Source organism: Triticum dicoccoides, chromosome 3B, assembly GCF_002162155.2.
Source record: "Triticum dicoccoides isolate Atlit2015 ecotype Zavitan chromosome 3B, WEW_v2.0, whole genome shotgun sequence".
NCBI classification, from domain to species: Eukaryota; Viridiplantae; Streptophyta; class Magnoliopsida; order Poales; family Poaceae; genus Triticum; species Triticum dicoccoides.
The window spans coordinates 10,292,716-10,304,900 of record NC_041385.1 but is presented as its reverse complement, the minus strand read 5'-3'; the positions used below and the strand labels follow the sequence as shown (position 1 = coordinate 10,304,900).

The 12,185-nt window shown below is 49.7% G+C and overlaps 1 protein-coding gene across 1 annotated transcript in view; it reads right to left on the bottom strand.

The window, feature by feature from the left end:
- Nucleotides 1-9,157: 9,157 nt before the first annotated feature.
- The window catches only part of LOC119280476 (phenylalanine ammonia-lyase-like), a 4,244-nt gene continuing 1,216 nt past the window's right edge, over nt 9,158-12,185 (bottom strand). Inside the window, exon 2 of the mRNA XM_037561308.1 lies at nt 9,158-10,862. Within this exon, the coding sequence (XP_037417205.1) occupies nt 9,158-10,862 (1,705 nt within the window). The remainder of the gene's footprint in view (nt 10,863-12,185) is intronic.

Sequence of the window (12,185 nt, the reverse complement as noted above, 5' to 3'; positions counted from 1 at the left end):
GTGAAAGACTATTCACATCCGACGAATCCAGGGAGCCGCTCGACGAATCATCGAGCTGAGCCTTGGGCGGACTGCATGATTATATTCGGTGTCAGAAGGTACTGTGCAAATAAAGGAACACCATGAACTATCCTGGTATCCGGATACTTACGATTTGGCGAGGGGCTTGGCCCTGGATGGCCACTCCTCTCCGTCGGCGTCGACGTCGGAGGCGTAGTCCGGAAGAAGGGTCTTCCCCTTCTTGGACCCTCTGGCCTCCCCAGTTGGGGCGGCCTTTCTTTCTTTTCCTCCCCCCGCTAGAGGGGGAGAGGCTTCTTCTTCCTCCTCCTCGTATTCAGAGGAGGAGTGCGCTTTGGGGTCGTCGGGTGATGAGTCCGACACCACCAGGCGCCGGGAGCTCTTTCGAGTTCCCGTGGCCTTCTTCTTGGCCTTCTTCTCCGGCACCACGTGAGGTGCCGGGGCCAGCAGCTTCGTCAAGCATGCATCAGCTGGGCCTTCGGGCAAAGGATCCGGATAGTTAAACTGTCCGGACATCTTCTTCCAGTCCTGTCAAAGGAGCGGGAGCTTAGATCCCACATAGAATCAAACTATGGAAAACGAGTATCATGTAAAGGGTAAAACGAGCTTACCGCGCTGGCTTGGCGCTTTGCGCAGAATCTGCGATCCTCGGTAATGGGTGGGGGAACCTCTGAGCTCTTGAATAGCACCTTCCAGGCATCTTCGTGCGTTGTGTCGAAGAGCCTGGACAAAGTTTGGTGCTGAGCCGGGTCGAACTCCCACAAGTTGAAAGCCCATCGTTGACACGGGAGGATCCGGCGGAAGAGCATGACCTGGACTGTGTTAACAAGCTTAACCTTCTTGTCCACCAAGTTTTGGACGCAGGTTTGGAGTCCGGACACCTCTTCCGGATTACCCCATGACAGGCCCATCTCTTTCCAGGAGGTGAGCCATGTGGGGATGCCAGATTGGAATTCGGGGGCCGCTGCCCATTCAGGGTCACGCGGCTCGGTGATGTAGAACCACCTCGATTGTCACCCTTTGATGGTTTCCACAAAGGAGCCCTCGAGCCAGGTGACATTGGGCATCTTGCCCAACATGGCGCCTCCGCACTCCGCTTGCCGGCCGCCCACAACCTTCGGCTTGACATTGAAGGTCTTCAGCCATAAGCCGAAGTGGGGCTGGATGTGGAGGAAGACCTTGCACACGACGATAAACGTCGAGATGTTGAGGATGAAGTTCGGGACCAGATCGTGGAAATCCAGGCCGTAGTAGAACATGAGCCCCCGGACAAAAGGGTGAAGAGGAAAGCCCAGTCCGCGGAGGAAATGGGGGAGAAACACGACCCTCTCATGGGGCCTGGGGGTGGGGATGAGCTGCCCCTCATCTGGGAGCCGGTGCGCGATGTCGTTGGACAAGTATCCGGCTTTCCTCAGCTTCTTGATTTGCCCATCCGTAACGGAGGAGGCCATCCACCTGCCTCCCGCTCCGGACATGATTGGAGAAGGTTGAGGTGGGAAGTGCGTACTTGGGCGCTGGAGCTTGAGTGCGCAGGAATAGATAAGCGAAGGAGGAGGAAGGCGTAGATGGAAAGGGTGGATTCTTATCCCCTTATATGGGCGGCCGAAATTATGTGCCCCCACCAGCCAAGTAAAACTCGCTTATCTCCCAAGCGCCGCGATCAATGGCGCGGTTGGGTTACCCACGCCCGTATTGATGAGAATCCCAGAATGAGGGGACACGATCTCTGCTTTGACAAGACGTGCCAAGGAAACCGCCTCGCTAAACACGCTGAGGTGGGACAGTAAAAAGATTCGAATAAAGGCTTGGCTGTGGCATGATGTCACGCTACGGAATACGTCAGCAGATTAGATTTGTGCGAATACTATTCTCTCTACAGTGGTATGTGGAAACTATTTTGCAGAGCCGGACACTATCCTTGTGTTCAACATCTTCTATGAGGTATTCAGAGGAGGAACCCGCCTTGCAATGTCAAAGACAATTTGCGCGCCGGACTCGTCGTCATTGAAGCCTGGTTCAGGGGCTACTAAGGGAGTCCTGGATTAGGGGGTGTCCGGATGGCCGGACTATGACCTTTGGCCGGACTCCCGCACTATGAAGATACAAGATTGAAGACTTCGTCCCGTGTCCGGATAGGACTTTCCTTGGCGTGGAAGGCAAGCTTGGCGATTCGATATGTAGATCTCCTCCTATTGTAACCAACTCTGTGTAACCCTAGCCCTCTCTGGTGTTTATATAAACCGGAGGGTTTTAGTCTGTAGGACGAACAACAATCATACCATAGGCTAGCTTCTAGGGTTTAGCCTCTCTGATCTCGTGGTAGATCTACTCTTGTACTACCCATATCATCTATTAATCAAGCAGGAGTAGGGTTTTACCTCCATTGAGAGGGCCCGAACCTGGGTAAAAACATAGTGTCCCTTGTCTCCTGTTACCATCCGCCTAGACGCATAGTTCGGGGCCCCCTACCCGAGATCCACCGGTTTTGACACCGACAATGATCCTCAAGTTCTGGACCCAGTCCGTATAGTTGCTACCATCGTCTTTCAGCTTGGTTTTCTCTAGGAACGCGTTGAAGTTGAGGTTGACATGAGCGTGGGCCATTTGATCTACAAGACATTTTGCAAAAGTTTTATACTAAGTTCATGATATTTAAGTTCATCTAATCAAATTATTTAATGATCTCCCACTCAGATAGACATCCCTCTTGTCATCTAAGTGATACATGATCCGAGTCAACTAGGTCATGTCCGATCATCACGTGAGGCGGACTAGTCATCATTGGTGAACATCTTCATGTTGATCGTATCTTCTATACGACTCATGTTCGACCTTTCGGTCTCTTGTGTTCCGAGGCCATGTCTGTACATGCTAGGCTCGTCAAGTCAACCTAAGTGTTTTGCATGTGTAAATCTGGCTTACACCCGTTGTATGTGAATGTTAGAATCTATCACACCCAATCATCACGTGGTGCTTCGAAACAACGAACTTTCACAACGGCGCACAGTTAGGGGAAACACTTTCTTGAAATTATTATGAGGGATCATCTTATTTACTACCATCGTTCTAAGAAAATAAGATGCAAAAACATGATAAACATCTCATGCAATCAAAAAGTGACATGATATGGCCAATATCATTTTGCTCCTTTTGATCTCCATCTTCGGGGCGCCATGATCATCATCGTCACCGGCATGACACCATGATCTCCATCATCGTGTCTCCATGAAGTTGTCTCGCCAACTATTACTTCTACTACTATGGCTAACGGTTTAGCAATGAAGTAAAGTAATTACATGATGTTATTCAGTGACACACGGGTCATACAATAAATAAAGACAACTCCTATGGCTCCTGTCGGTTGTCATACTCATCGACATGCAAGTCGTGATTCCTAGTACAAGAACATGATCAATCTCATACATCACATATATTTCATTCATCACATCCTTTTTGGCCATATCACATTACACGACATATGCTGCAAAAACATGTTAGACGTCCTCTAATTGTTGTTGCAAGTTTTTACGTGGCTGCTATAGGTTTCTAGCAAGAACGTTTCTTATCTACGCAAAAACCACAACATGATATGTCAATTGCTATTTACCCTTCATAAGGACCTTTGTCATCGAATCCGATCCGACTAAAGTGGGAGAGACAGACACCCGCTAGCCACCTTATGCAACTAGTGCATGTCAGTCGATGGAACCTGTCTCACATAAGCGTATGTGTAAGGTCGGTCCGGGCCGCTTCATCCCACGATGCCGTCGAAACAAGATAAGACTGGTAGTGGCAAGTAAATTGACAAAATCGACACCCACAACAAACTTGTGTTCTACTCGTGCATAGAAACTATGCATAGACCTAGCTCTGATACCACTGTTGGGGATCGTTGCAGAAATTAAAAAAATTATGCGCATCACCAAGATCAATCTATGGAGTAACTAGCAATGAGAGAGAGGGGAGTGCATCTTCATACCATTTAAGATCGCGAGACGAAAGCGTTACAAGAACGCGGATGAAGGAGTCGTACTCGAAGCGATTCAGATCGCGGTAGATTCCGATCTTAGCGCCGAACAATGGCACCTCCGCGTTCAACACACGTGCAGCCCGGTGACGTCTCCCGCGCCTTGATCCAGCGAGGAGGAGGGAGAGGTTGAGGAAGAAGGCTCCAACAGTAGCACGACGGCGTGGTGGTGATGGAGTGGCAGCTCTCCGGCAGGGCTTCGCCAAGCTCGCGCGGAGGAGGAGAGGTGTTGGGGAGGGGAGGGGCTGCGCCTTGGATGTGGTGCTGCAGCCCTCCCCCCGCTCCTCTATTTATAGGAGAAGGGGGAAGTGGGGCCGACCCCTCTAGATGGGATCTAGAGGGGGGGCGGCCAAGGCGGGAGGGGGCTTGCCCCCCAAGCAAGGGGACGCCCCCCTAGGGTTCCCCCCAACCCTAGGCGCATGGGCCCTAGGGGGGGCGCTCAGCCCTCTTGGGGCTGGTTCCCTTCCCTCTAGAGCCCATGAGGCCCTCCGAGACAGGTGGCCCCTCCCGGTGGACCCACGGAACCCCTCCGGTGGCCCCGGTAGAATACCGGTAAGCCCTCGAATATTTCCGGTGACCGTATGACAACTTCCCATATGTAAATCTTCACCTCTGGAACTCCTCGTGATCTCTGGGATCTCATCCAGGACTCCGAACAACATTCGGTAATCACATACAAATCTTCCTAATAACCCTAGCGTCATCGAACCTTACGTGTGTAGACCCTACGGGATCGGGAATCACGCACACATGACCGAGACAGCTCTCCGGTCAATAACCAACAGCGGGATCTGGATACCCATGTTGGCTCCCACATGTTCCACGATGATCTCATTGGATGAACCACGATGTCGAGGATTCAAGTAATCCCGTATACAATTCCCTTTGTCAATCGGTACGTTACTTACCCGAGATTCAATCGTCGGTATCCCAATACCTCGTTCAATCTTGTTACCGGCAAGTCACTTTACTTGTTCCATAATGCATGATCCCGTGACTAACTACTTAGTCACATTGAGCTCATTATGATGATGCATTACCGAGTGGGCCCAGAGTACCTCTCCATCATACGGAGTGACAAATTCCAGTCTCGATTGGTGCCAACCCAACAGACACTTTTGGAGATACCTGCAGTGCACCTTTATAGTCACCCAGTTACATTGTGACGTTTGGTACACCCAAAGCACTCTTACGGTATCCGGGTGTTACACAATCTCATGGTCTAAGGAAATGATACTTGACATTAGAAAAGCTTTAGCAAACAAACTACACGATCTTGTCTTATGCTTAGTATTGGGTCTTGTCCATCACATCATTCTTCTAATGATGTGATCTCGTTATCAATGACATCCAATATCCATAGTCAGGAAACCATGACCATCTGTTGATCAACGAGCTAGTTAATTAGAGGCTAGGGACATGTTGTGGTCTATGTATTCACACATGAATCACGGTTTCCGGTTAATACAATTATAGCATGAACAATAGACAATTATCATGAACAAGGAAATATAATAATAACCATTTTATTATTGCCTCTAGGGCATATTTCCAACACTCGGGTACTTCGTGTGGAAGGCGGTGGTTTCGGTATGGAGGGAATGGACACTCGGTCGTGCATCTCTCATTCACATCCGCCAAAGGAGCTCATTTTTTCCACGTGCTACAATGACCATGCGCAGCACGCACAACAAATTTTGTCGCGTTTCGGGGCTGTATGGATTTTCTATGATTTTTCGTGCCGAAAACCCCTAAAATACTGCCCGGACATGACGCAATGTGCGTTCGTTGTCGGATTTCATTCATTTTGACATGAGGTGCCAGGTTGGGGCCCCACACGCCCTGCCAAAAGTTGGGTAGATTCCGTGAAAGTGCTTGGGTACTTCATGTGGAAGGCGGTGGTTTCAGTATGGAGGGAATGGATACTCGGTCGTGCGTCTCTCATTCGCATCCGCCAAAGGAGCTTTTTTCACATGTTACAATGACCACGCACAGCACGCACGACAAAGTTTGTCGCATTTCCAGGCTGTATGGATTTTTTATGATTTTTCGGGCCGAAAACCCCTAAAATACTGCCCAAACGTGACGCAACTTGTGTTCATTGTCGGATTTCGTTCATTTTTGGCGTGGGGTACCGGGGTGGGGCCCCACATGCTCTGCCAAAAGTTGGGTAGATTCTGTGAAAGCGCTCGGCTACTTCCTATGGAAGGCGGTGGTTTTGGTATGAAGGGAATGGACACTCGGTCGTGCGTCTCTCCTTTGAATCCACCAAAGGAGCGCATTTTGTCCACGTGCTACAATGAGCATGCATAGCACGCACGACAAATTTTGTCGCGTTTCGAGGCTGTTTGGATTTGCTACGAATTTTCGGGCTGAAAACCCTAAAGTACTGCCCGGACATGACGCAACGTGTGTTTATTGTCGAATTTCGTTCATTTTTGGCGTGGGGTACCTGGGTGGGGCCCCACACGCACTGGCAAAAGTTGGGTGCATTCCGTGAAACTGCTGGCAAAAGTTGGGTGCATTCCGTGAAACCGCTGGCAAAAGTTGTGTTTGTTGTCGGATTTTGTTTATTTTTGGTGTGGGATCCCCGGGTGAGTCCGCACCACGCCATGCCAAATGTTGTATTGGTGTGTGCCATTCGCATGCTTTCAACGTTGCTAAATATTTCTTCCCGGACCAATGACTTTTTTCTCGCTATTAAAAAAATATTTTTTCATAATTTTGAATATATTCTCATTCACGGTATTACCATACTAAACCAACAATATCTTACACATAACAAATAACAAACATTCAAACAAACTAACTATTTTCATTCTAATTTCATTGAACATAGATATATTTTACATACTTCATCCAAACTTAAATAACTTCATTTAAACTTAAACGACTTCATCCAAACATAAATGAGTTCATCGAGACATAAACGAGTTCATACATAGTTCATACTTAGAACGACTAAAAAAACTACTCCTCATCCTCGTCGTCCCTACCCAAGAGATCAATGACGTCCTGGCCGTCACCGCCATCATCGTCGTCATCGCTCACCCAGGCTAAGCGGTCCCAGTCGATGTCGTCCTCATCCTCGTCCGGGGCCCCCGCCGCCAGCGGCACCACAGGCGGAATCGCCGCCGATGCCTGGATCGCTGCCGCCTGCTCGGCGGCATCCCTCGCAGCAGCCGCCGCCACCGATGCCACCGCAGATGCCCGCAGTGCAACGAGGTAGCCCAGCATATCTTCGGGATCGCCGTCCTCCCAAAAAACAACCTGCTCCGGCGGCAGTTCCACCTCCGGCGGGGTGGGGGATCGGCGAGCGCCAACGCAGGTGGTGCAGGGGCCCGACGGCCGCGAGCATCTCGACACATGCGGGGAGGTGCAGGAGGGGCAAGAAGGCGGTGACAGTCGCTGGTGAGGTCGGGCGTGACGCCGGACTCCGCCAGCCGGGACGCGCCGATGACGGCGTCGTACTCCTTGTCGTCCCAAAACGCGTGCCGGCCGAGGATGTTGTAGCGACCGTCGGCGTGCGTCCGCTTCTCCTCCGGGGTCGTGCCGGGCCCGCGCATTGGGTAGCCGTCTTTGTCGATATTCCAGTCGTGCGGAAGGTGGCAACCCGGTGGCACGAGGAGCCCATACGGGAACAACTCCTCTGTCTCCGGTGTGCCCAGGCTAGACGGCTACGTGCTCGGGCCGTCGTCGCCGACGGTGCCGGAGCTGCTGTCGCGGTGGAAAGCCATGTCATCGGCGGGCTTTTCGTAGGTGGACGTGAGGAGGGGTGGGGGAAGAAGTGGTGCAAGCGGCGACGGGCGGACGGGGTGCTTTTTATAGGCGGGCAAAGGGAAGCAGAGCTGGCGGCACATGTCGCGACAGGGGAGTGGGGGGGTGGGTGGACGGTGTTAATGCCAACGGGAGGCGACGAGACTGGGCGGCGGGGCGGCAGTTGAGGGAAGGGACGGGGCGGCAGTCGAGGGCGGAGGGGCGGCAGTCGAGGGCGGCGGCGCGACAGTCGAGGGGACAGACGAGACAGGGCGGCGGGGCGCTTGTCAACGGGACGGGTTGCCGGGGCCCAGTCCACGCGCCATGATGTGTTTCCACCGGGCGACGCACCACGATTGACCAACCGACGCATGGTGACAACCGACGCACTTTGACCACTGACGCACGTACACGTATGTATCCCCTGCATAAAAGAAACCGCCGTCTATGCCAGCGAAAAAAGACCGCCATCTACACCGCGGGAGGATGTACGTCGCCAGGCCACGCGGGTACGGCACGGGGGCGGGGCCGGGGCTAGGTGGAGGGGGGATGACCATCCTGCCCTTGTTTAAGTTTTTAGGCGAAGTGGTATAGGACGATCTGGACCGTTGATGTGTCTAGGGGGTTGTACCGAAAAATAGGTGAAAAATGATACCCCAAAAGAGGACAAAGAAAAAAAATCCTAAGAAAAAACTGCTCCAAGACCAGAAGCGCACATCTCACGCCATATGGCGGCGTAGAAATGCGCCACACGGCAGCGCTAGAGGCTCAGCGCAGGAAAAGTGTCCACTGCGCCTCGTTTCGTTTTGGATACCCCTGAGAGGGTGTTTGGTTAGAGGGACTTATTGGTGTAGGGACTTAAAAAAGTTCCTTTAAGTCCCATCTAAACCAAACAGAAGGGACTTATAGGGATTTAAAGTGGACATTTGGGACTTATAAAATAAGACTCTCGAGGAGAGTCTCATAGGGACTTATAGTCTTAATATGGTCTTTTAGTCCATGTTAAGTCCGAGAAACCAAACAGGTAGGGATTTTTTGGGGACTTATAACTTATAATTTGGGACTAAAAAAAGTCCTAAGACTTATGAACCAAACAGGGCCTGAATTGGTTGCTCCTGGGTTGTGTGACTTGTTTTGGCTAGGTGCAGTATGCGCAGGTGTTCCACAACAGACAAAAGACACATTTTGCACAAATGTACACTTGTTACAAAATGATAGGATAGAAATTCCGTCCAAATGAAAAACAAAGTACACTTACACACATGCAATGATCTAAAAACACATGAACAATAGTATTATTGTTCAGTTATTCAGACAGGGACACGTATGGAGATAGAACGGGCCAGACGTGTGCAGTTAGTTGATGGGCAGAGGCTCACCGTTCCACTCCTTGAGGCACTCGAGCATGGGCTCGATGAGCTTGCCCTGGATGATCCCCACGAACACCTTGTCACACTCTTCGCCGGGCGCGAGAAGCTTCTCCCCAGTCAGAAACACACAACCGAGTTCCTCGCGAACAAATTGGTAGAGCGGGAATGACCTGCTCCCCTTGATCATGTTCGGGATGGGTGTGGTGCCCTTCTCCACGGCGACGCGTGCGGCCTCGATCTCCCGTGGCAGTGTCGATCCCAGCTCCTCCTCCAACTTACTGATCTTGGACAACACCTCCTCATCGTTACCCCTACTGGACAGAGCATGCTCGAGGAGCACGCTGCGTAGCTTGTGCATTAGGGGGTAGTTGGTGCTGCAGGGGTCGTCGGCGTAGCTGAACACGTCCACGCGGTCGGTGGCCGCCATGAGAATCTCCTCGATGTTGGGGGCATTGAGCACCTTCTTGGCAACTTCTGCCACACATCTGTTGACGTTGATCTTGATGTTCCTCTCGAGGTGGCGGAGGTCGACGGCCTGGCAAAGCGCCACCATGTACGTGGAGGACATGAGTTTCAGAATATCCACCGCTTCTGCAGTCTTCCTGGCCGAGATAAGGCCGAGTGAGTTCACCCCCTGGTTGTGTTGCTCCGCGCTCTGGACATGGGTGGTCACTGGGTTGGCAAGGTATTGGAGCTCAGAGCAGTAGGAGGCCATGGCAATCTCGATGCCTTTGAGACCATAGTCCAAGCTTGGGTTGCGACTGCCAGCCAGGTTTGACGTCAGCCCATTGTTGTAGAACTCATTCACAAGTTCTGAGAACTGCGCGAACATGAGTTTACCAATGTTAGCAATGGCAAGACGAGTATTGTCCATGGACACACCGATGGGTGTCCCCTGGAAATTACCACAATGGAGTGCTTTGCCACGTTTGACGTCGATGACCGGGTTATCATTGACAGAGTTCACCTCACGCTCGATAGACTTGGTAGCTGCCCGAATGACCTCAATCTGCGGGCCAAGCCACTGAGGCGCGGTACGGAGTGCATACCTGTCCTGCTTTGGCTTGAGGAGTGGGTCCATAGCATTCACCATCTTGGCATGGACCATGAATGAGCTACCAACCAGAATGTGCTCCATGATAGCCGCAGCCTCGATCGAGCCAGGGTGATGTTTCAGCTTGTGGATCAGGTGGTCGGTGTACTCCAGTTTGCCGTACATTACCTCACAAAACATCGCGGCCAAAATCTCAGATAGGACAGCCAGGACGTTGCAGTCAAACAACACCATGGCTGCGAGGGCAGAACCCACCGCCGTGCCATTTACAATTGCAAGCCCCTCCTTGGGGTTCAGCTTGAAGAAGCCACCATCTATCCCGGCGATCTTCAGTGCCTCGGCGGCATTCACCATCCTACCGTCATTGGTAACTGCCTGCGCGTTGGGGCGTCCGGTAAGGACACCGGCGATGTAAGCAAGCGGGACAACGTCGCCGCTCGCGGTGATGCTGCCTCGGAGGGGAATCCTGGGGTGTACTCCTTTGTTGATGAGCTTTGTGATGGCCTCGAGGATCTCAAAACGGATGCCAGAATAGCCTTGGAGGAGGGTGTTGATGCGAACGAGCATGGACGCCCGTGTAACCTCTGATGGCAGCTCGTGGTTGCTTCCAATGCCAAATATACCAGCAATGAGATGCCTGCAAGGAAGAATATGGTCAATGCCGGCCGGGCAACAGACTAGTTTAAGTCCTGCAACTTTATTTGTTACACATAAATCTGGAGTTTTCGTACACATGGACCTACTTTTTATAATTTGGAAGAACGTTTCATCAAATTTAGCCTTGTCAATTTTCATACAAAAAAAACATGACTGCTCACGAGCTGTGCAAAAAAAGGAAGGTACGGGCCAAAGTTGCTACAATGTATATGACATCCGTAAATAGTTCCGCTTTATAAAGTTTGCAAGGCTCGTATATTATAATGTCCTTTTACAAAAAATTACATGGATAAGTTTCAATATATCCATGTACAACTGTTCTGAAATATGTTAGAGCATAAAAATACGAATTAGGGTTCGTATGGACCTAGGATCATTCTGTGATTTTCCATACGTGGTGATTTAGAGCCTATGTTGACAATGAAATTTTACAAGCACCAAGCGTGCTTCAGCATCTTAACATTTTTTGCTATTTTTATGAATTTAATGTGCATCAGGAGTAGGTGAGCCTGGGCTTAGTAATGGATTGCCGCTACATGTTGTCCAACTATGCTCAACAGAAATATCAATTTGACTGTGCTGGCATACTGTTTACTTTATTAGATACTTCCTTCTAACCGTACTAATATTAGTGACTACATGTTGCCCAACTATGATAATACTCTATCTGGTTTATGATGTAACACATATTAGTTTTGTTTAAGTCAAACTTTACAAATTTTGACCAGTTTGTACAAAAAAAGAATATCAGCATATATAATACCAAATCAATGCCATTATGTTCATCATGGAATATATTTTCATATCATATATATTTGGTATTGAAAGTGTTCACATTATTCTCTACAAATTTGATCACGTTTTATATAGTTTGACTTGTGACAAATCAAGTATGAACTATGTATAATAGAGCAGAGGTATATTACTCGAAAGTATATCTTCTACAACAACAAACAAACTGAATTGGTTTATAGGGAATAGAAGACACATGAGCTCCATGCATGGTTTGAATCTTGCCCTCTGCTTGTTATTTAACTACATCACCTAGTGTGAGATAGTAAAGAAGTACATATGGCAATAAAAAGTGTGGCTATGAATGTCTACTCAAAGTAAAATATCTCATACATGTGTATATTACATCTCAAATTATGATTTTACTTAATTCATCATACCACATTATGCGGATGCAGAAGAAAAATACCATGTGATGTACACATAACCCACATAAATACTTAACAGTAGCATATATGGAATTTTTTTTGGTCATGTGATGTAATTAATAAGTAACATCATTTGTTCTACT